The sequence below is a fragment of the Chelonoidis abingdonii genome, chromosome 5 (assembly GCF_003597395.2).
Source record: "Chelonoidis abingdonii isolate Lonesome George chromosome 5, CheloAbing_2.0, whole genome shotgun sequence".
NCBI classification, from domain to species: domain Eukaryota; kingdom Metazoa; phylum Chordata; order Testudines; family Testudinidae; genus Chelonoidis; species Chelonoidis abingdonii.
In genome coordinates, this window is record NC_133773.1 from 123122441 (window position 1) to 123148732 (window position 26292).

The following is a 26292-nucleotide window of genomic DNA, read 5'->3' on the forward strand; positions in this document are numbered from 1 at the left end:
GCCTGCAGAAGAGAAGACTAAGGGGGGATTTGATAGCAACCTTCAACTACTTGAAGGGATGCTCCAAGGAGGAGGGAGCTAGGCTGTTCTCAGTGGTGACGGAGGACAGAACAAGGAGCAATGGTTTGAAGTTGCAGTTGCGGAAGTCGAGGCTGGATATTAGAAAAAACTTTCTGACTAGGAGAGTGGTGAAGTATTGGAATGGGTTACCTAGGGAGGTGGTAGAATCTCCATCTTTAGAGCTATTTAAAGTCCGGCTAGACCGCACCCTGGCTGGGATTATTTAGGGAAAATGGTCCTGCCTTTAGCAGGGGGTTGGACTAGATGACCTCATGAGGTCCCTTCCAACTTTTTGATTCTATGATTCTATGATATCCCTTCCCATCAGACCCAATCACACCCTGCCCCAAGATACAGGGATAGGAGGACCCTGATGTAGGTAGAGTGTTAAGCTGTATAGAAGTAGAATTCTCCATTGTCTATCTCTGGCATCAATGGGTCTCCTCCTTCGGAAGGGGTGTAATGATTTCTGTAGAACAGCAGCTCTTCACACTAATTAATATCCCTCTTCTGCATGGCAATTCACACAGTCAGAGAGGATCACAATACAACCACTCAGATATTACAATACAACATGGAACAGATATGACAAGTAAGATTAAAGCATGCAGCAACTCACAAGCATTCAACAGAACCTAAAGTGGTCTTAGCTGACGGGAAAATCTGACTCTCAAAAGCAGAACTTGAACAATTCAACTGAACCAAGGGACCTAATTTTAGTGGGATTGCACACATCTAACTGAGGGCTAAGTTTGGCCCTGTGTATTTAAAGATTATCTTAGTTCGGCAATAGCTTTTAATGTCTTCGCATTTGTGCATTTCCACCCAACTGTTATCATTACTTAGCAATATTGAGTGTCATATTCAAAAGAACTCACCACTATCCTAACTACTTCCCACAAAGTCAGTGAGTTTTACACCACTGACTCCAATGGGAGAAGAGCTGGCCCAACTCTGATTTCTTTTTGAAAATCCCACCCACTGTTCTATATGTGTTTAATTTACTATAATGAAGGTTCAAACCTCTGTCATGGACCAAAAAGATGTAACAGAAGCTAAAAGCTAGACAGTGAAAGATTAAAGAGAGATGTGCATGCTTCTCATTTTATGAAATGTGTAGAACTTTAGAAGACTACATTAAGCACCTGTAGTTTTGCTATACACCTTTGATGCACATATAACATGAAACTAAGGAAATTACAAAAAAAAGCCCTATCAAAACAGAAACTTTACCTCATAAAATGAAACTAATTCATTTGTGAATTTAAAAGAATAAAATGTTTGGATTCTGCCTTCACTAAGATATTCTTTTCCCACGTATAATTACACTGAAACCCCCAACCTCCTCATTGCATTTTATTAATCATACAAATTCATGAAGCAGGTGCTCTTAAAATTCAATCCAGCAGACTGTAGGTGAAGTGTATGCCATTCAACAAAGTCCAGCTAGAATGGCTATGGGATGACGAGGGATATTTGATCAAGACATCTGAGAAGTTGCAGAATGTTCTTTATGCCCTCAAACAACAGCAGAGACTAATCAGAGAACACGATAAACTTAGCAGAAAAATTAAAAATAATTTCATGACCAAGGGGGGTCTTTCATGACCAAGGGGGTTCTTTAATGAATATATTATCAGCCACATGAAGATTCTTTACCTCCTAATGAATGGAAACATTAATTCTGGTCTCTTGTCATTTATGAGCTAGTTATACACAGTAGTTCAGCTCCAACTCTAGTAAAACTTTCATGGTAGCATAGGATCTTTTAACGTCAGATAAAATGTTCTCAAATAGGAAACCTATAAGAGCTGGTCAAAATATGAATATGCATTTTCAAAAAATGTCAACCACTCAGAATGCTGGTAAAAACACAGCAACATTTCTCATCAAAGCTTTTTTTACAAACCAGCTTGGGCTTTCCATTTCGAAGGGACTGTGGGTATTTTTTTTTCCAGTGTAGAACTACCCTCAGGGTCTAAAGGCCAGATCTGCAAAGGGATTTAGACACCTAAAGATGCACAGCTAGGTACCTACTGGGATTTTCAAGAGCTCCTACACAGGCTAGTACCTAACTTCCCTTGAAAACAAGGTTAGATGTTCTTGAAGACTGCACTAGCTACCTATCTGCATCTTTAGGGAAATAGCTACCTTTAAACATCTGGCCCTCAAGCACTTGGGCTGAATAATCAGTGGGGCCATTGGACAATTGAGATGCTTAAGGAGCAATCGGGGAAGACAAGGCTGCTGCAGAGAAGCTAAATGCATTCTTTACATTGATCTTCACTGCAGAGGATACGAAGGAGATTCCCACATCTGAGCCATTCTTCTTAGGTGACAGGTCAGAGGAAGTGTCCCAGGCTGAGGTGCCAACAGTAGAGGCTTTGTAACAAACTGATAAATTAAACAGTAATATAATCACCAGAACCTGATGGCATGGGTGGTGGGTGACAAGCAGGCTTGGAGAGGCTAGGCCCCGGCTGGCCCACCCCTTCTACCCGGGGCCCCACACCTCCTGCCCCTCTTCCCCTGCTGGAGCCCAGAGCCCTCCTCTAGCCCCAGAATGCCCAGTGGGTGGGTAGACAGTGCGCCTCGGTGGGTGGATAGACAGTGCACCTGGTAAGTGGCCGGTGCAAGCACCGGCTCCAGTTGCCCTGCATTCCTGGCTACAGGCTAGCCCCCACTAGCCCCAGGGGAAGGGTGCCAGAACCCTCCCAAAAGTCAGGGGGAGGGAGCCAGGGAGGCAAAGGTAGCCCCCTGCCCATGTATCAGGCCCTCCACCCAGGGCAGGTGGAGGGACCCAGGCTCCTCACAGCTGCCTGTGCAGCTCTCCTGACCTGGCTCCAGCTAGGGAAGGGGTGCTTCAGAACCACCACCTAGCCATTGAAAAAGGTGGGCCAGCAGTTGTGGGAAACCACGCTGGACCTTCCCCTGCCCATGGTGTGGGGGGCCATAGCAGCCCCCGGCCCATGTCCCCATGAATCTGCAGCTCCTCACAGCTGCCCATGCACGGCTCTTACCATGGCTGGGCTGTGGCTCCGAGTCCCTCCCCCCAACCCCCCCAGCCGGAGCCAGGTCAGGGGGAGCCATGCAGGCAGCTGTGGGGAGCTGGTGTGGAGTCACAGACCCTCCTCCTGCCCCAGGTGGCCAGGTAACCCAGGTAGTGAGGACATGGGCTGAGGGACATGGGCAGGTGGTGGGGTCTCAGGGGGAAGAGGAGAGGAAATGGGTGTGGTCCATCCTGGTAAAAAGTGGACAGGTCAGGCCTCTTCACTTTCAAAAAATGTCCCCTTGGTCCCTCCCCCTGTTCTGGTGCCCCTGGCCCAGGGCTCGGCCACACGGGAAAGAAGAATCATGTCAGGAAGCAAGAGGGAGTCTGGGGGTGGAGTGTGGGCGGGGCCACACAGGCAGTTTGGGTAGGCTGAGCCTTCCCCTGACTTTGATACCCACCACCCATGCCTGATGGTATTCACCATTCGCAAGGAATTCAGATATGAAATTGCAGAACGACTAACTGTGGTATGCAACCTATTGATTAAATCAGCCTCCATTCCAGATGACTGGAGGATAGCTAATGTGACGCTGATTTTTTGAAAAAAGGCTCCAAACACAATCCTGGCATTTACAAGCCAGTAAGCCTAACTTTAGTATTAGCCAAATTGGCTGAAACTATAGTAAGGAATAGAATGAACAGACACATAGATAAACATGATATGTTGGGGAAGAGTCAACACAGCTTTTATAAACGGAATTCATGCCTCACCAATCTGTTAGCATTTTTGAGGAGGTCACAAACATGTAGACAAGAGTAATCTAGTGAATATAGTGTACTTGGACTTTCAGAATGCTTTTTGATAAGATCCCTCACCAAAGGCTCTCAGGGAAAGTAAGGAGATCTGGGATAAGAGGGAAGGGCCTCTCATGGATCAGTAACATGGTTAAAAGACAGGAAACAAAGGACAGGAACAAATCATCACTTTTCACAATGGAGAGAGGTGAATAGCGGGGTCCCCCAAGGATCTGTACTGGGACCAGTGCTGTTCAACAAATTGATAAATAATCTGAAAAAAGAAATAAACAACAAGATTGCAAAATCTGCAGACAGTACAAAGTTACTCAAGACAGTTAAGTCCGAAGCTGACTGGGAAGAGTTACAACGGGATCTCACAAAACTGGGTGACTAGGCAACAAAATGGCAGATGAAAAATTCAATTCTGATAAATGCAAAACATAATCCCAACTATACATACAAAATTATGGGGTCTAAATTAGCTGTTACTGCTCAAGAAAGAGACCTCAGAATCATTGTGGATGTTTTCAAAGAACTATCTGCTCAAAGTGCCAGCAGTCAAAACGCTAAAAAAATGTTACGAAGCATTAGGTAAGGAATAGATAATAAGACAGAAAATATCATAATGCCACTATATAAATCCACGGTATGCCCTTGAATACTGTCTGCAGTTCTGGTTGCCCCATCTCAAAAAAGATATATCAGAACTGGAAGAAGTACAGAGAAGAGCAACAAAAGTGATTAGGGTTATGGAACAGCTTCTGTATGCGGAGAGACTAAAAAGACTGGGACTGTTCAGCTTGGAAAAGGTTACTGAGGGGGGATATGACAAAGGACTATAAAATAATGACCGGTGTAGAGAAAAAGTGTCATTTACCCCTTCATATAACACAAGAGCTAGGAGTCACCCAGTGAAATTAATAGGCAGTAGGTTTAAAACAAACACAAGGAAGCACTTCTTCAGACAATGCACAGTCAACCTGCAGAACTCACTGCCAGGGGATGTTAAAGGCTGAATGTATAGCTGATTTTAAAAAGTATTAAATAAGTCATGGAGTATAGGTCCATCAGTGGCTATCCACCAAGATGGTCATGGACATAACCCCTTGCTCTGGATGTTCCTAAACCTCGGACAGCTAGAAGCTGGGACTGGATGACGGGACAGATCACTCGATAAATTGCCCTGTTTTGTTCTCTTCCTCTGAAGCATCTGGCATTGGCCACTGTCAGAAGACAGGATATTGGGCTAGATGGACCACTGGTCTGACCTAGTACGGCCATTCTTATTTTCTTATGTATTTACCTATGAAAGTTTTACACATAGTCCATTGTCCCAATCCAGCAAACCTCTGAAGCATATGTTTAACTTTCAATCAGATTTGAACTGGACTATTTATGTGCTAAAAGTTAAGCATACCGAGTGCTTGGTAGATCAGAAGTTTTGTGATATTATTTGAGTAATGACTAGAATTTGCTGGGTTCTATATTGGAGGCTGTACCTGATCATCATCAACAATTACTTGTGCACTAGTAAAAAAACCTATGCCAGAAAAGGTGGAGGTAGGTAAGAAACAAGGCAAATCAGAGGAATAAATAAGCTTACAGCCTGATATACATTATAGAATTTTTTAAAAAGCTATGGTCTGAAAAGCCCAACACAGGATCGGATTGACCACTGGATTACATCAGTTTTACACTGGCATGACTCCAATGAAATCAATGAACAGAGTCACACCACTGTAAATCTGATGTGACAGAATGATCAGGCCACTAAACTCTTCAAGACAGATTGTGAGAATGCCATGTCCATTGCTCACTTATTCCTGGTATATCTATTTACCATGTTCAGGGTCCAACAGGGCCCTGAAGGACTTAGCCAGTGATGAACACACTGTTCGTATTGTCTGAATGCAAGGTAACAAACCACACCTGCTTTGTTAACTTTGTTTTGGGCTCTAATCTTACTTTCAAGTTTTCTGTAGATGGCTCCTCTCCTGCAACCTGAGACCCTTTAGTTTTACACTATGTTCAAATGCAAATCCCTCGGATTACACATGGGAGCTTTAAACATGCTTATTTATAGCCCAGCAGATGGGTTTGATGTCATAAACAAACCACTCCCTGTTACCAAGTTACAGATACCTTCTAATTTTTTCCTTCTCTAGTGAATACTCAGTCCTAGCTCTGCCCATCTTCTCATCTGAATCCAGTGCAGTTAAAATTATTGGCTCCAATTCTCATGTACACTAAGGGTGCTTTCCACCACTCCGGCCACATAAAAGGGACTTTAACATGGGTGAAGCTGTAACGAATACCCACCCCAAGACCCTCTTTTCACTGCCACAGTTGTATAAAGGAGGCATTAGTGCAGTGGTTCTCAAACTTTTGTACTGGTGATCCCTTTAATGTAGCAGGTCTCTGAATGCGACCCCCTAATAAATTAAAAACACTTTTTTATACATTTAACACCATTATAAATGCTGGAGGCAAAGTGGGGTTTGGGGTCGAGGCTGACAGCTCACGACTCCCCAGGTAATAACATCACAACCCCCTGAGGGGTCCCAACCCCCAGTTTGAGAACCCCTGCATTAGTGCAATTGTGAAACAGGCACATTGGCTTACAGAGCTACATCAATTTACACAAGTTGAAGATCTGACCCACTATGATCAATTAAACTCAATATGCAAGGTTAAATACCTAGGAGGGTGCATACACTAAAAAGCAAACTATTTCACCATGGAAGAGCAGAGCTACTATTTCCAAGGCACATACAGCACTATAGCAATCCAGGGTCCAATGGGTTTTGATTAAAGATTGAGTAGCAAGACCTAAAGAAAAGATGGGTGGATATATGGTAAAGCTGATCTTATATAGCAGGCCTTGTTTTTCTACACCTGAGGTTCAGGTTGCAAGTTCGCTGCCTTGTCTTTGACTGTAACCTGGCTAAGGACAGAGAAACCATGCACAGCACATTCCACTCACAACTTTATAGTAGGGTTTTGCAGGGCCATATTTATTTAGTAGGGAAACTGCAGGACTCCACTCAAGGCCACAGTAGGTTTGCAGAGCAGCATTCGTAGAAGTTATGTGAATTTGTTCCTGCCACAGCATGGTAGAGGTGATCATTTAAAGCATGAAGAGTCACACCCTCTGTTTTTTTAATTTATAGTCAAATCTATGCCAGCCATCACCAAATTCTCTGTGCACCTCAGATACATTGGGCTTGTATATACTCCTGAACTATTTCCTAAATAGTAATGCTCCATGCAGTTCAGTGTTATGCTGCACATGTTAGAAAGGTATCATAACATAAACACTGAGAGCCTCAAGAATAACTTGAGCCAAAATAAAGATGATCTCTATATGGGATCAAACTTTAGTTGTCCAGGGTAATGTAATGACATCGTGACACTAGCAGGCCAAGTGCCAGCTCATGTCAAAGTCCCTGTATCTCAGCTAGACACTAACAGATACATAGCTGTAATCTGTCTGGCTCACTTGTGGGTTGATATTGATAAAATAGGCATTAGAATTATAAGGAAGAATTTAGTGTTTAGATTCATTTGAATACTTGTGAGATGCTGCATGCTTTAATCTTACTTGTAATATCTGTGTTCCATGTTGTAAGGTAATATTTGAATGGCTGTACTGTGAGCCTCTGTGACTATGTGAATCGCCATACTGAAGAGGGATATTAATTAATTGTTATGCCCCTTCTGAAGGAGGAGACCCATCAATACCGGAAAGGCTATGAGTGGTTCTTACAATTGGAAACTCCACATCTGGATGGAGGAATCCTCAATAAAAGGACTAAAAACTTATTGTTGTTCTGCTTTGCTCCCTGTGAAGCGGAGTCATGCAAGTGGACTCATCCCATCAGATGAGTTTGCATCTCACATCACACAGCAGGAGGGGGATGAAAACCTTGAACAAATGCAGCGAGGTATCTCTATGCTGCTTGGAGATGCTGGGTCAGCAAGCTGTTTCTAGGCATAAACAAGAGATCCCCAGCAGCTTTGCTTGGGTTAGCCCTAAAGGACAAATAGAATTTGACGATTATAGAAGCCTATAGACTTTTGAAAACCTAAGACTGTAACTCATTCGTGTATCTGTGTTTGCTTGCTTTAACTTTGTAAATAACTCTCTAATTTAATAAATCTTCATATAGTTCACCATAGGATTGGCTACAAGCATTGTCTTTGGTGTGAGACCTGAAGTGCAACTGACCTAGGGTAAGTGACTGGTCCTTTGGGATGAGGAGTAACCTGAATATTGCATGCGTCCGACGAAGTGAGTATTCACCCACGAAAGCTCATGCTCCGATACGCTTGTTAGTCTATAAGGTACCATAGAACTCTTTGCTGAATATTGCCGTGGTTCTTGGTGTATGGGACCATCTACAACATCACTCACTTGGGTGGCAAGACAGACTGGAGTACCCAAGGGAACTGTCTGTGACTACATGTTAAGGCTGTTAAAGTGCTTGAGGAGTTTGCACCTGGTACAACTGGTTGGTGAAATCTAACTGTTAGAACTCACAATCTGTCCTGTGGTTGGCCTAGAGGACAGAATTTCTCTAACATCACGTACCATATGAAAAGCTATTGTGACAGATGCCCTAGGAGTGAACTAGAAAATAGATTTAGTTTGAATTGTATAGCCCTAATAGTCAATATTTTATCATGTTTTGTCGTTCTCTTTCATATTTTTCTACTGCTTTAATGAAAAAAAATAAAACAGCATTCTCATAGCTGTTAACCAAAGGATTTACAGCCTAAAGAAAAGAGCATTGCCTTATATTTCAATGGTACAAAGTTTAAATCCTGTTATTACACTTTTATTAAAACTGACTTGAATGGTAGCTCTGTCTGAGTAAAGACAGAGTAAAGATTTAGGAACTGGGCCCAATGCAAGGGACACCCAGACAGATGTCCTGTAGTTCCAGACTGATAGGATGAGTTGCAGAAATTAGATTTTTTACTTGGTCTACAAAAGATGCTTCTGCACCTTCAGTACATCAGTCTGGAACATATTCCGGACCTCACTGATTTTATTGGAGAGTTCCTGGCGTTCATAGGATTGTTATTACTACCTTTAACCTGGATCTGTTTCCTCACAGTTATAAGTCAGAACAATCATTAACTGATGTATTAGCTTTTCAACCCTCTTTTTGACATTTCTCTTTGTTCTGGAACATAGTGGAGCTTTATCTGGGGAACCTGATAGAGATAGGGTAGGACTTTGAACCTTTGGTGGCAATTTCATTATTTTTATATATTTATATATGTCATTTCAAATAAAAGAAGTCTATAAGCAAGCTGTTGGCATCTGGATAATTCATGAAACTCACAATACACACAGAGATAATCATGTAGCAATATAATACATTCAATTGTTTTGACAGCTAGTAAGCCAGGCAGCAGAATATACCCCATTCCACTCCACTTCCCTTTCCACAACTAATGCTCTCTCAAATAAATTGGTTCTATGTATTACTTATGTGCTCACAAGTAACTGTTACTCCTCCCAGTGTAAGATCACCTGCCATTAAAAAAAAGCAGTTGGATAAGACTATGCTGCACCTCATCGCACACCTCCCCTAAACTCAGTACAGATCCAGTTATACCCTTTGTTCATGGGCTTTTAGCTAGTTTACAATCTTCATGTTCATGTCCAAAGCTTTAAAGGTATGATTTTGTGAGTAATGTTATCAGATGCTTTATTAAATCCTAACATATATTTTGTGTTCCCTTCATCCACTAAAGTTTATCATGTTATTAAAAAAGGACCACACAATAAAGTTGGCCTAACAACTTGTGCAAATTTTAATTATTTATTTAACCCGTGCTACCTATAGCCAATGGTTCCTTTACCTTCCATCCCACACTGAAGTGGTAAGTTTGCATTAGAATACTGTCTACAGTTCTGAAAAAGTAGACACCAGAAAGATGTCAATGGATTGGAAGGAGTTCACAAACAAGCAACAAAATGAACATGAGATTTGATTTATGAGGAAAGATTAAAAGACCTAAATAGGTATAAACTTGGCAAAATGATGACTAAGGTAAAATATGATAAATGTCTACAAGTATTTGAAGGGTCTAAACACCAAGGGGGTGATTATCAGCTGGAGTAAACTGACATAGCTCCATTGACTTCACTGGTGTTATGCTGAAGGTCTGTTCACAAAGAAGACTGCCAGTTTAGGGTGGTTTTGGCAATTATTCATTTTGGGTTAGGCCGGGTGATAGGAATCAGGGAATTCATGACAAGTTCCCTAGAGGAAACAGATGTGAGCAGGCTTAGGTCTCGTTTCTTTTAATCATTAGGGATAATGTATTAAAAAGATTATTTTCTTCTTTTTTGGATGTTTTTTTTCCTGCTTCATGGGCTCCAAACATGTATCAGGGTAAAATATAGTGTTTTTCATCTGACCTCATGTGAGACATTCCTCCTCTCTTCCTAAGACTTTAATGTATAAAATTTCATTTGTGAATACAATTTTCCATTTGTCAGAAGAACATTCCACGGCATGTTACTATTATTGAATAAAACTTAACGGATTGTTTAAAATAGGAAAAAGAAAACAAAATAGGAAAAATTCCCAATCTAGCCAAAACACAATTTCTTTTGCTGACTGGAACTCTGCAGGTATCCCCAGTGTCATCAGTATACTTTTGTAGGATGCTAAAGAGAAAACATCAACTTCATCCCTGAAAGTATGAGAGATTTTTCTGGAGGTTGTATTGAGTTAACATGATCATTTTACCACCCACGTTCTAGTGTATATGAATTCAAAATCCACTTCAAAAAATAGATGTTTGGGATACACACAGTATAAGCACCTAACTGAAGACTCCTGAAAAGACATAAAATTACAAACCAATCTGGAAAGTGATAAAAGAAGAGATCAGAGGATTGACCCTACTTCCACTGAAAGGAATGGCAGAACTTCTGCTTATTTCAATGGGAGTATGGTTGGGCCTATGTTTGGGGAAGAAGGCCCCTTTAGCAGACTTAACTTTGAATAGATCTAAATTAAAAAGTTGTCTTTGGAAAAATTATTGAATTTTGTTTTCTGTTCTCTAATCAATTCATTTCAACTATAAAGGAGTTAGAATTCAGCAGCAATGTTTGTTAGATGAGAAAGAGTCCTGTGGCACCTTATAGACCAGGGGTAGGCAACCTATGGCACGTGTGCCAAAGCCGGCATGCGAGCTGATTTTCAGTGCCACTCACATTGCCTGGGTCCTGGCCACTGGTCCGGGGGACTCTGCATTTTAATTTAATGTTAAATGAAGCTTCTTAAACATTTAAAAAACTTTATATACAACAATAGTTTAGTTATATATTATAGACTTATAGAAAGAGACCTTCTAAAAACATTAAAATGTATTACTGGCACGTGAAACCTTAAATTAGAGTGAATAAATGAAGACTCGGCACATCACTTCTGAAAGGTTGCCAATCCCTATTATAGACTAACAGAAGTACTGGAACATAAGCTTTTGTGAGTGAATACCCACTTTGTCTTGCATCTGAAAAATATGTACTGATTTTAGTCCACTTTAAATACTTTAAGTTATGACCTTTATTCTGCTAGCTCTGTGGATGTAACTAAAATATTTGTTCCATTTAAAACACTGTATTATTGCTTATTTGTCTTCCTGTATAATTTTTCCACAAAATGATATAGCATCAAACTGCATGAAGTCACATTATAATATCTAATATTGTCACTACACCTAATTTATTAAAGATTCATCCAGGTATTGAATATTACGTGCTGTGAGCTTTGTGCCGCGGGATTAATAAAGATGTACTTGTACTTGACAGAGGGAACAATATGAAGGAGAAACTCATTTGATGTGCCCTTGAAATGTGCTCAACTATATTTTAAGCAGAATTAAAAATTAAACAAACTGCACACATGGCCCAGAGGATAAAGAACAGGTCTAGGAGTTCGGAGACCTGAGTTCTAAGCATAGTTGTGCTTTTAACCAGCTATGTGACCTTTAGCAATTCACTTCATCTCTCTGTGCTTTGATTTCCCATTCCAACCTAAGGCTGCCAGCTCTTCTGGGGGATGGCCTTTTACTATGAGTTTGTACACTGCCTGCCACAGTGGGTTTCAGATCTCAGTTGGGGTCTCTATAATTTATAGCCTAAAAAATAGAGCATCTGTCTTGTAGATGGTGTTTGGAAATAAAATTGCAGTAAACTGCTGACTGGCAATAGCTAGGCAAATGGCCTATTAAAGATTAATTATCAATTTGTTCATTTATATGTTTAAAACAAAACAGACCCTTAAAGCCTACAAAGTTATCCTGCAAACTGGACACAGCTAATCTATGGAATCTTGTGTTCCTTTGTTGTTACCCTTGACTTCCACCCCAGCCGTGCTGTGTTCCTCTCCCATCTTGTCCCTATTTAGGCTCCAATCTTGCAAAAAGCTCCAGCTGGGTGAACCCCTGCACTTGGAACTCACTGCAGGATCAGGGTCTTAGGAGCATAAACTCTTTGATGTGAGGACTGGCTTGTACTACAGATCTGTGCTGTTTCCAAAACAATGGGGCCACAATCTCCCGGGCATTATTGTAATATATATATATATTTATTATTGTAATATATTATATTTATTACTGCTGTTATTGATTTAATCAATAACAGCAGTAATAAATAGTAAACACTTACCTTTACAAACAAAGCACTTAATATGAAAATATTTGTTCTGAACTCTCAAAACTTCCCCTTTGCATGGGTTTCCGCAGTTATTGCAGAGAATTTCTGTACCCGATGGTTTCTCCAGGTGGCTATGTACAGCCTGTGGTTGAGAAACTGTAAAGAAAGAGAAGTTGTATAAGAACATACAGTAGATTAAAAACTTCTGCTGGATAAATTACATAAAACGATGGTCTTATTAGACAAACAAATAATGAAAATTGACATTTCAGTCAAAACATGCCATGAACATGAATCCTGGGCCAAAGTGGTCTCACTTGCTGGTGTTGGCCAGCTCCTGAAGTGGTCTTTTTAAACTTTATTTTAATTGAATTTCCTTTAGAGTCATATGTCAGTGTAAACAGTCTGCTCACAAATTTAAAGCATCACTGCTGATTTTCACTTCTATTTAGGTTACCACTGCAATTATGAAAAAGAATTGTACACAGCCTATGAATTTCACAAGCAACTTGAACAAAAACATTTTGGATCAAGGGTTGTATAAAGAGAAAATTCAACTGCCTTTTTTTCCAGTTTGCATCACACTGTTTAATTACAATTTTAAATTAAATATTTTGTCAATTTAAAAAAAAAATATCAACCAGCTCTAGTTACAAATTATTTGCTGAAACTGATGTGTCATAGGATCTCAAGCACCTGATTCCACCCCAGACTATAAGCAATTACGAAAGACTTTCCGTTAGCTCAATTGATAAATGCTTGTGCTTTTAGAACCGGAGGATCTAAGTTGTTTCCACAGGTTACATGACATTCCAGATAAGCATAACCATGCACTACTATGTGCCCACTTATTCGTTACAATAGTATTATGTGATATCAGACACTGAAGATACTACAAAGATATTGTAAAGTTCCCCTAACTTTTGAACGCTGAGCTCCTCCTCAGCAAAATAAAACCAACTGCACTTCTCCTCTTCCTGCAACCTCACATGCATTGTTAAAAGCCTACACATATTAATTGTACATCCTCCATGTGCCCTCTCATGGCTAGTCTTTTTGGTGTCTCCCTCCACATCTTCCTAAACACAATTCTTTGGAAAACACTGGCATAGATCTTCAGATGACCCTTCCCCTGCCTTGTTAATATGTTTTGATGAGAATTGAAATAGCTTAAAATGTTGACATATAAAGTACCATCATTAGCATCAACATTAGCACCCATTGCTATGAATGGGCTCAGAGCTATTTTTCATGGGTACTGCAAACTCAGAGAGATATCGCTACATTAGTTGCACTTGCTTTATGTTTGAAGGTTTCTTTGTACCTATGACAGCCTTTCTTCAAATTAAGGCTGAGAACCTGGAGAACTAAGAGGCCTATGCTCCCAGCTAGTCCTTTGCCCACGTTAATCCCCCAGTTTGGAAAACACCAATGTACTGTAAATAGCAAATTTCCAGCCAGGAGACATAGAAAGTTTGGGGAACTTTAAAGGATGTTAAGCACTGTGACATTACTACAGAGTTCTGATGCGGTACATGCTTGGTAACCTTGGTACTCATATAGTTGTGCTTAGTCAGCAGACACTTACTTTGGTATGTGGCACTGAAGCACTAAGATAGTGATTAATTTACTGCTACATTAAAATAATTTGAAGCCACTGAAGGAATAACTATAATAAATACGACTTGATGAGTGGAGCTCTGATCTCACTTATTGACATCCAGAGCAAATGTTCTCAGCTCAGAAGTCAAAATATGATTGCTTCTAACCAATAGTTTGCAAATTCAAATTGAAATGGGGGTGTGGGGAGGAAAAATCACAATGTGATTTGCCCCATACATCATCACTAGTGATAAAGAGTCTGCAATCAGAACTTCATTGACAACTCTGTAGCAGAAAAGTAACACAGTTACATAGTAGCTTTGCTCATCATAGCCACGTACAACAAATATGAACTCTTCTGTCACAAAATTTGCCAACATAAAGACCAGGATACAATTTTCGCAAGGGCCTAAATCTCTAGAAGCCTAAGTCTCAGTAAAAGTTAAGGGAACTTAGCCAATTGAACCTATAGCAGAATTTCTGGCAAGCAAGAAATAACAATTGATGTTGGAATTGATCCAGAATAGTGGGGTTAAAATATTTAGTTTATATGAGAATATCACGTACTCTTGCAAATCAGATTCTATGCTAAACATATCCAAGCACTTTCTTCAGATTTCCAGGCACAGTCACCCTTTTAGAATAGTGAAAAACAGAGGTAAGATGTTGTTCTGCTTTCCCAGAAGTATATATCAAAATGTTGAGCAAGGCATTTTTTATGAAACATGAAACTAACTAGTAATTTGTATTGCAAATACTTAATACTGGAGGAAGGATCTTGCACTGGAAGAGAGATGATCTAACAGGTGTTTTCTATTTCTAATCTCTAAAAGTGAAAGCCTGCAAACTTTTCCTCACCCAAGTATTCATGTAAGGTATGTACTCACTTGAGTAAGAATTTTTATGATCAAGTTGTAAGTTTACATATAAAATAAATTGTATGCAATATGCTAGGGATGCATGCATAAACTTTGTTTTTCTACATTATGTGACTTTCAAATGTATTTTTCTATTACATTTAGTAAATAGTACACTGAACTTTCAAGATCGTCAGCACTGTAGGTAAATGTCATTTTAAATCAACTTAAATCTTCTTTTGATAAAAAACAAACACACCCCAAAAGCAACTCCCCCCGACTCTTTACTCTGTGTGTTACAGGTTAAAAATAGTTCATAGGTTAGAGTAAAAAAGGGATTCTAAAGGTCTTTATCTGTGCATTATGGTAACAAATAAAGGCTGTAATCCTGCTGTCCTTCTGCAAGCAAATGCCTATTGACTTCAACAAGAGATGTAAGTATATGAAGGCTGCAGTCAGAACTGAGCTCATTTAGGCTAGCAAAATATTGAGCAAATTAAAAATGTGCTGCCATCTTGTGATTTAAAATAGAAATTGCACCTATTATGTTTATGTAAAAGAGCATTCCAAAGAATTATAGGAAATGTTAAACACAAACTTTCTAGTTCTTGTAATTTTGCTACAGTACATTTATTTTTTGTACATTTTAATATGTTAGGTAACAGTGCCTATGGGCTGAATTATTAAAACAAATTGTAACAGGCTTGTATTATGACTCGCCACACCCATAGTAGTTTTTCCACCTGGCAACAGATTAATACAGGGAACTAATGGAGTGAGCAAGGGAGAGTAAATTACATACTGAATGTCCCTCTTCTTACTCTGGGGATCCAGCACATCATTCTAAAGTTGGGGTTTTTCCCCCCCAGAGTGTTTCCAGATCAGCTTTAAAAAGTTTCCGTACAGTCTCACAAGAAGAAAACAAATGCAACTTAAAAATAACTTATCAGTGGTGTTATGTCCTCTCATATTGACCAATAAATTAACTAAATTAAATTAAATCATAAATTAAATAAATTAGTAAAAGTGCTATCAGCCAATTACCCCTTAATTTTCCTTTATAACTATTTCAGGGCTAAAAGTTGTCTCCCTGTATTTACTCTAACACTGATCCTCCAGATACTTGTGCATGTAACTTTATATGTAGAAGTTTTTCAGAGCAGAAAGACATTAATGCAGTCAACCATGCAGATGTTTCCTCTGCGTGAAAATTATGAACATCTTTTCTAGTAAATAACTATAGATTTTTATTAAAGGGTTTCCTCATTTGGAATTGGCTGTAACTGCTGCTTGCACGGAAACTTCATGCAGTGTTTGTTAAAAAGAAACACTATGAAAAGGTTATTGTCAACTGCACCCATTCTCACAGTCCCATCTCCTCTGGGGCAGCAAGACTTACTGCAGGTTGTTTCCCTCGAATGCTAGCATTGATTCAGAAATGTGCATTAGGGCCAAGTGCTCTGCATAGCTCCCTGTAATACCTAACCTGCAATGTATCTGGGAATCAACACAGCAGCCTTTTTTGTTACAGTAGGACTCAAATAAATAAATAAATAAATAAATAAATAAAGGGGAGGGGTGGGCGGGACCTATCTCGCACGTTCTTGCCATCTTTTTGATGTCTTAGCATTTTTTGTTTAACAATCATTTCCAAGCCAGGAGTGGAAATGAAAAGTAAAGAATTATATTTAGCCAAAGCACAGATATGCAACAAACTGTAAAACAACTATAATTTTTTGCTTGCATTCCATTTTTTAAATCTCACAAGGATGCATTTGACATTCAAAAATAACCATGTTAAATAAGCACGAATGAACAAACAACAAAACTTCACAGGGTGTTTTATTTTCCTCTCAATTCAAAAGGAATTAATTAATTTAATACATTAAAACTGATCAGTGTTTCACCCAACATTTTCTGTGAATATAACCTCTGTGGGGTCATAAAAAAACTATGTTTCTTCATAGAGTTACTTAAACACCGTCTCTTTCATCTGGAACAACAATGATAGAACATGAGAAATAACTCCTTCAGACTGGAGAACTCTTCTTTTATTCAAGTTCTACTACATTTTTAACTTACATGGATTTCAATAAAGTTTTAAATCCACCCTCTTTATATAGTAATTTCGATCATTTTACTTTTGTTTGTATGTGTCAAAGTTTAGCTTCAAAGTGTATTAGTATGCGCTATCAACATATTTTGTTAGCAATATGCTGTCATCCCTTGTGGAGTTTAACGATTATACAGTATATTAGGACGTTTAGCGTAGCATCCTCCTGATTTAAGTTCTCATTAAAGTTTGAGTGATCACATACTGTTCCTAAATTGCTGAATTGAATGAAATTTGAAATTCACCTTTATTTACTTTACACTTAAAATAGCCTCTGCTGAATCGAAATATAGAGTGAGCCCTTGTTGTGTTGGTGATGAACTCTGCATGGAGCCCAAAATCTTGCCGATGTTCTGCTGTGACTGGGTCTGGTACTTCCACAGGCCTAGATGACGAAGCAGATTATAACTACCTATATAAGACAGTCATTGATGGTTCGTGCATCCTTACTTGTTTCTTCAAAGCCCTAGGAAGAATTTCCTGTACGCATATTCCCACAAGAAAAACAGCAGATTATAAAGAAATGAGTAAGTGTAAGATACATTTCCAGAGCATTGCCACATAGGCACTATGTGGTGCTGGGAACTTTATTGCTGATATTCTTGCTAAATATCCATATGACAGGACACCCTGATCACTGACAGTGCTGCAGCCTGGGGAAGGCTGCAGGCTCAGCTGAGGGCAATTATACACTTTCTGGTTGGGGGGGCTGTGAGCACCTGAGTGGCAATCACTGAGCTAACAAGGTAACTGGGGAGAATATAAGGGGAGCTCAAGAGGAGCTCAGGAGGAAGCTCGGAGACAGCCTGGGCTCGGAAGTGAGGGATGTAGGGAAGCCTACCTTGCTGTAAGCGTGTATTGCACAATTATTACTATGAAAGGGGAAATAAATACACACATTGGTGTAAGATAAACAGTGTGTTTGTGACTGGAAAACCATCTGAACTGGCCAGACAGTGAGGTTCACTGGGTAGCGATGGAGATGTCCTGTGACAATCCAGTATCAACATATTTCTAATATCAAAACTCAGACAGCCACCGAAATCACAGGTTACCTACTGAGTACTCAGCACAAGTGAGGTGCTGCTCCAATTAATTCTAGTATTAAATAAGGTTTATTGAATTAGCAGTGACTCATTGAAAAGAAGTAAGATTTTCACTCACATACAACTGTCTATATGATGACCATCTATATGGCCCTGATAAAACTGATCCTGGAATACTGCACTGAGTTTTGCACACCTTAATGCTGGAAATATAAAGATGAATTGGAGGGCGTACATTATTAGGGCAGTAGAGGTATTGATTTATACTGAGTGAGGAAAATAATTCAATATGTATAATATGGTTGAGCCACAACTGAGGGGATACAGGATAATTTGGCTAAGCAATGACTGAGGGAAGACAAGGAGAATCACCTACAAATATCTGAAGGATGTAAATCTGGAGAGGAATTATTTAGAGGACCAAAGTGGGCATTACTAGAAATGGGACAAATTTTTAAAAAAGCAATAATTAATGTTAAATATCAGAAAAAAGTGAAATATCTGATCATGAAATATATCGATAGTAGACTGGGAATTGGAGATTGGAAATGTTTGGGAGCTATGTTGTTTGGGAAATATAAAATTAAGTTGATGAATGCAATAGATAGTTTCCTGTGGGGACTATCATGCAATGGCAGAGGGGTGCATGAGGACTTTCATGGATGTTTTCCATCTGATGAAGTTTACTCTTCATAGAACAGTTTTTCAAAGTAGTTATTTAATAATCTTTAAAACTACACCAAATTCATGTGAGATATTACGTGAATAAACTTTTCCATCCCCAAAGAACAAGTTCCCATTATCCTAAAAATAAGATTCATGGTACTGGAGACGTGCTACTTCTCACATCAAGGAAACTCTGCTGATTTCCACATGGATGGTGAATAGCAGAGCAATACATTCCTCCATAGCCATCCCATCCATGACTGGGCATCTTCTACCCATGAAATAGAAACAATAATTAATAGCTAAACAAACCATAAAGGTTTAAAAGAATCAGTGTCCATTCCCTAGTTCATATGAAAATATGAACAACAAATCAGACACAGGCAGCACTCCCAGCTTTGAAAACCAATGAGCAGCTCTAGTGATGAATACTACTGCACATGTCTGGACGCACAGAAAGTGGCTCAATACTATCAACATCAAACTGTTCCATCATTAGGGTTAGAAGTCATCACCAAAATGCAAAGCAGATAAATGAGAGATGGGAATGCCATTCATTCATTAAATGTTAGAAAGACAAATGTCTCAGGGCCCTAACCTAGGGCATGAAAGACCTGAGATCAATTGCCAGCTCTGCCACAGACTTCCTGTGTGACTTTGGGCAAGTTCCTTAGGTCCAGATTTTCAAAAGTTATTTAGCTGCCTTAAAAAACAAAAACAAAAACCAACAGAAATTAAACACCTTGCACTTTTGAAAATCCCACTAGGTGCCTATCTGCATCTTTAGTCTGACGAAGTGGGTATTCACCCACGAAAGCTCATGCTCCAAAACGTCTGTTAGTCTATAAGGTGCCACAGGATTCTCTGCTGCTTTTACAGATCCAGACTAACACGGCTACCCCTCTGATACTTTAGACAGTTAAATATCTTTGTAAATCTGGCGCTTAGCCTTTCTCTGCCTTAATTTCACATCTGCAAAAGCAAAGCACTACACAGTATTTCCCTACCTCACATGAGGGTTGTGAGGATAAATACATTAGAGACTGTGAGGTAAGAACCTAAGATAAATTTTTCCTTTAAAAATCCTTGAGATCCTCCGTAACTTTGCTGGGTACTGGGGATGTCCCTCTAACCCTTCTGCGGGAAGCTGCAGAGCAGAGCCACTGCATAGATGCTACTCCAGCCTTCATCGCCTTTGTGCTTCCTTTCCTTTTCCCCTGAAGGGTGGAGGAAAAGAGAAGGACTAAGGGACCATGGAGTGGTGACTCCTCCAGGCCTCCCCATCCCTCCCTCTCAAGCCCCAGAACATATCAATCAGCTACAGGTTTATGTTCACAGCCTTTTTCAAGATAACCCTCCCATGTTAACTGTCCCCTCAAAAGATTTTTCCATCTTAAATCTGACAGTAAAATAGACGGTTAGAGAAGTTTGTCCACTTGGCAATGACCCATCCACAAAAAGACCTCAAAATTGCATCCAGTTCTCTGGGGGTTTAAATCTGACAACTTTACTGTATACTAACTATTGATTTCCTAAAGAGATCTTTTACAGTGATGTTCAAGTACTGTACTTTCTGAAGAGCAGGGTACAGTTCTTTCAAGGAATTCTTGTCAGTTGTTCCTACACTGCACAGCAGTGAAGCAGGCAGCATTATTCTTTCTTTTGCACAGTTTATCTGACATATTTCTTCGCAGTCCAATGAACTACACAGAAAAAAAACCAAACAAACTTCATGTTCAATGAAGTCTCCAATTCTTTTCTAAAACTAAAATACAGTAATTTAATGTATTAATCCAAAAGGGTCCAGATTAGCAATCTTTTATCTTTGCCCTATACAGATATATTAAATATTCATTATTAATAACTGGCTATAGTATCTCTTCCCAAGGCACTAACAAAAGGTTTTGAAGGCTCATTCAGTACTGCCTAAGGATCAAAATCAAGTCATAGATTTATAGTGTTGGCTGGCATAGGAGACCCGATTCTTAAAACTGTAAAACTGAAACACCATGTGACACTACTACTGATTCCTGAGTACTTTGCATGGGAGATAGCAGGAAAAAGGGTCACAGGTTACCTTGCACAATGCAAAATAGGCTAGTGCAGACACACACAGTAAGATACAGAATACAATACAAAGTGCTCAATGCCAAACAGTTTCAAATTTACCCGCATATTCACATGAAGAGATGCACAATACACTGCAAGGAGGCTAGCACAAGCAAGCCTATTACATTTATGATTAAAATGAATGTCTTTAACATTCATCATTTCAGTTAATATGACCCTCTGCTAGTTTTCAACATAAATTGTGGATTTGTATATTTTTAGTGAGTTTGCACTGCATAAGGAAACTGAACAACACTCCCCAACGTAGCTGCATAAAGCACAACACTTTTTGTCAATAGGATTTAATATGAGATTTAAAAACAACTAATAAATTAAATAAAGCCATGGAGTTTTAAATATTACCCATTCAACTACTAACATGAAATTCAGTTAACGGAGTGACTGTCATGCTAATTTGTAACTCAGTATTTTTCCAATTAACAAGAATATTTAGCTCAACTTAAAATAAAGCAGTTCACATTTAACCATCCTTCTGCATTCTGCAACACGAACATGCAATAGTACATTCTGATGACAATACACTTAACAATTTAATCACAGAAAATTCCAAATGAGAGGCGAGTCATTTCCTGTGTAAATCCCCCCACAAATGTGGAATCGTCACACTGTACCTGTATTCTCTGGCATTCCAGCATTAATTCAGTCGGTGACACAAGAAATACTGCCAGACATACCACCACTTCAAATACCTACAACCTGCCCAGAGCATAGTTGAAGTACTTCTTGAACAAGTGAATTTGAAGAGTACTTGAAAGATGAGTGAAACTGCAGTAGCACTCTGAGCGCCTTCCTGAGAGAAATGTGGCAAGGGTCATATGACTCCTGCAGCTCCCACATACAAACAGGATTATAGCCAAGAACTTACTGCCTAGTAAAAATAGAACTCTACAGAGGTCTCAAAATTCTCACATTCACAGGACATCCATCACTTAACGAACAGGCCCAAATATATGTCGGCCTCAGTGTTGTTATCCTTTTTGATCCAAGCAGGTAGCCAAAAATTCAGGATCTAGTAGGTTGTTCCAGTTAGGAGGAGAAATTGGTGACAGTCAGGTATTTCTCTGATGTAGTTTTGCTTATTTACAAAGAATGTACAAAGTCCCATGTCTCTGAACACAGAAGAAACCAAAGAGCAGGAAACAGCTTCTTTTGCTCACAGCACCAAAAAATATCCTTTTCCAGCTGATCCCCTGGCCCACACATCATACGTTCAGCTGCTCCTTCAGGCTGTCTGCCTGACTCCCTGGCCCTCTGTGGTCTACCTTTTATCCACATATACACACACACTTACCCACCCTGATCCAAAACAATATGAAGCAAAGCTCTCCATCCACACAGTCCAAAACTCCTCAGGGCATTCACATAACCCTTTGTCTCAGGTGGGGGCCTGTGACTAACTTGTCCCTACAGTTAACTGAAGAGTACATACACCCTCATTAAACTTAGCAAGGTTTTAACCTGACCACTAACAAGGTTTCACCCAGCTCATGCAAACCATAGTACTGTGTGTATCCATCAAGATCACTCTCTACAGCAGATAAAGAACAACAAGGATAATGAGCTCCTAGTAGAAAGAGAGGAGCAGAACACTTGGACTAAACCTCTAAACAACTTGAGTTTGGAGTTGGTTGTGTTTGTGAAATTCATGGTCACAAAGACAAACATGCACTGCAGTTGTTGACACCAATGGGAAAGCTGCAAAACCTCTCCTGTTAGAAAGTGTCCCTGCCTCTCCCAAACACATACACATCTACTTCCCAGCACCCAGCAGGAACCACCCTAATGTACTCAGACGGCTGAATGCACAACTAGCTCTTCAAGCGGTACTCCGTGCCATTCCATTCCAGCAGGCTCTTTTGGGAGCTACCTGGTATAAAAGGCCGGCTAGCAAAGCTAGTAGAACTCCCTTTTCTCTACACACACAGACACCCTTACTCATGATGAGCAGTACTTTATTTCATGAGTAGTCCCTTTGAAATCAACAGAGCTGCTAGCAGAGTAATTAACTACTGAATGTCAAGTATCAGAGGGGTAGCCGTGTTAGTCTGGATCTGTAAAAGCAGCAAAGAATCCTGTGGCACCTTATAGACTAACAGACGCTTTGGAGCATGAGCTTTCATGGGTGAATACCCACTTTGTCGGATGTATTCACCCACGAAAGCTCATGCTCCAAAACGTCTGTTAGTCTATAAGGTGCCACAGGATTCTTTGCTGCTTTAAGTACTGAATATTAGCAAGGTGGCAGCACCTTGCCATAAAGGTTGCTTTTTCTTTATAATTTCTAGCATTTCAGAGGGAGGTTGTGTTCAAAAATCATCCGGCAGCCACAAATTTATAGTACTGTGTGTGAAATAGTACTATAGAAATTGTATTTTTCAATTCACCTCATACAAGTGCTGTAGTTCAATCTCTATCCTGAAAGTGTTACTTACAAATGTAGATTTTTTATTTTTTTTTGGCTACATAACTGCACTCAAAAACAAGCCAATGTAAAACTTTAGGGCCTACAAGTCCGTTCAGTCCTATTTCTTGTTCAGACAATTACCAAGACAAAAGAGTTTGTTTACATTTACGGGAGATACTGCTGCCTGCTTCTTATTTACAATATCACCTGAAAGTGAGAACAGGTGTTCAAAGGACACCGTTGTAGCCAGCGTCGCAAGATATTTACATGTCAGATGCACTAAAGATTCATATGTCCCTTCATGCTTCAAACACCATTCCAGAGGACATGGGTCCATGCTGATGACAGGTTCTGTTAGATAACGATCCAAAGCAGAGTGGACTGAAGCATGTTCATTTTCATCATCTGAGTCAGATGCCACCAGTAGAAGGTTGATTTTCTCTTTTGTCTGTTTTTAGAAATCTCACATTGGTACCTTCTTTGCGTTTTGTCAAATCTGATGTGAAAGTGTTCTTAAAACAAACATGCTGGGTCATCATCCGAGACTGCTGTAACATGAAATATATGGCAGAATGCATGGAAAACAGAACAGGAGACATACAATTCTCCCCCCAGGAGTTCAGTCACAAATTTAATTAACGCATTATTTTTTTAAATCAGCATCATCAGCATGGAAGCATGTCCTCTGGAATGGTGGCTGAAGCATGAAGGGGCACACAAATGTTTAGCATAACTGGTACGTAAATATCACTCAACGCTGGCTACAAAAGTGCCATGCAAATGTCTGTTCTCACTTTCAGGTGACACTGTAAATAAGAAGCGAGCAGCAGTATCTCCTGTAAATGTAAACAAATGTTTGTGTCTTGGCGATTAGCTGAACAAGAAATAGGACTGAATGGAATTGTAGGCCCTAACTCCAATTTCTCTGGGTCACTGTGGACCCTATTCATATCCTCCAGTGTACATACCTCTTCCCCCAGCAGTGTCATTCGCAAACTTGCTGAGGGTGCAATCCATCCCATCATCCAGATCGTTAATGAAGATGCTGAACAAAACTGGCCCCAGGACTGACCCCTAAGGCACGCTGCTTGATACCGGCTGCCAACTAGACATAGAGCCGTTGGTCACCACCTGCTGAGCCCGACGATCTAGACAGCTTTCTATCCACTTTATAGTCCATTCATCCAATCCATACTTTTTTTAAAAAACTTGCTGGCAAGAATACTGTGGGAGTCCATAACAAAAGCTTTTCTAAAGTCAAGATATATCACATCCACCACTTTCCCCATATCCACAGAGCCAATCAGGTTGGTCAGGCATGACTTGCCCTTGGTGAATCCACGCTGACTGTTCCTGATCACCTTCCTCTCCACCACAATGAATTCCTTGAGGACCTGTTCCATGATTTTTCTGGGGACTGAGGTGAGGCTGACCGGTCTGTAGTTCCCCAAATTCTCCTTCTTCCCTTTTTTAAAGATGGGCACTATATTTGCCTTTTTCCAATCATCTGGGATCTCCACCAATTACCATGAGTTTTCAAAGATAATAGCTAATGGCTCTGCAATCACATCAGCCAACTCCCTCAGCACCCTAGGATGCATTGCATCTGGCCCCATGGACTTCTGCATGTCCAGTTTTCTAAATAGTCCTTAACCTGTTCTTTCACCACTGAGGGCGCTCACCTCTTTCCCATACCATGCTGCCCTGTGCAGCCGTCTGGGAACTGACCTTGTCTGTGAAGACCAAGGCAAAAAAAGCATTGAGTAATTCAGCTTTTTCCACATCATCTGTAACTACGTTGCCTCCTCCATTCAGTTAGGCTCCCACACTTTCCCTGACCTTCTTGTTACCCTTCACATCCCTTGCGAGCTGCAACTGTATGTGCGCCTGATTATACCCCTGCATGCTCGAGCAATATTTTTATATTCCTCCTTAGTCATCTGTCCAAGTTTTCACTTCTTGTAAGCTTCCTTTTATAATAATGACAAAGAAAGTCTTGCTGTAAAACAATCTCTCAGTGGTGAACACTTCAGTAAACTGAAACAAGACTGACCTGTCATCTGTAACTTGAGGCAGCCACTGACTAACAATGGGCTGAAACCAGAACAGCAGATCCAAAAATCCCACCTCTTACCCAGAACTTTTGGGTGTTCAAAATCCAGATTCAGGTCCAGATCAGAATGCTGTAGCTTGAGACTACTTCTGCTTCTGGCTGACACAGTAAGTAACTGAACTCTCTGCCAGGAACAGCTGAATGACATTTATAATTTACCTCATCTCTGGTTTTAGAATTATTCAATTTCTAAACTATAATTTATAGTTCTATATACATTAGCAGGTAGCAAATGAAACTGAAGTCATTGACTTTAAAATTCTAAGGCAGTATGACTTTATTGTGTTAAATATTTACGTATTACCTACACTGGGCCATATCCTTCCTCCCATTACTCATATGAATAGTCCCTTTGAAGTCACTGACAGACACTCTGGCTGGCACTGCAGGTGGTTCCAGGATTTAGCCCATTCAGTTTTCCCTGAGGCACTTTCAGTTTGGCAGAAATGCAGAAAGCACTTTGCTAAACAGCAACACTCAGAAGGAACAAAAATTAATAGGCAGAAAATGTGCATGAGCTTTCGGGGAAAAAAAATCACAGCTCTTCCCCTGCTGTCAGTTTCACTCTCTATCAGAAGTCTGAACTATAAGTAAATAACCTGTATTTAGCTATTATACTATTTATGGTGCAGTCAAATAATGAACTAATTTGTATTTACAATTCTACTTTCAACAGCATTTAATGTATATAATCTTGGAGCCTCCCCTGCAATCTCACAGTGTGGCTACTGCAAAGGCAAATCATACTTCAAGAGCTTTAGGGCTGTCACTGCTGTTTCAGTAAAGCAATGCCAGAGAAGTTATCACTCACCATGAGCACAGTTGTGG

General features: G+C 40.0%; 1 protein-coding gene across 6 annotated transcripts in view; it reads right to left on the reverse strand.

The window, feature by feature from the left end:
- ABLIM2 (actin binding LIM protein family member 2) overlaps positions 1 to 26292 on the reverse strand; it is a 239178-nt gene that overhangs the window by 158418 nt on the left and 54468 nt on the right. For 5 of the 6 annotated variants that reach the window (XM_032767238.2, XM_032767236.2, XM_032767235.2 and 2 more), the window contains exon 2: positions 12546 to 12689. In XM_032767238.2, the coding sequence (XP_032623129.1) occupies positions 12546 to 12689 (144 nt within the window). Of the gene's footprint in view, positions 1 to 12545; positions 12690 to 21558; positions 21689 to 26292 lie in introns of those variants that run through there. The other variant, XM_032767232.2, reaches the window with a different exon arrangement.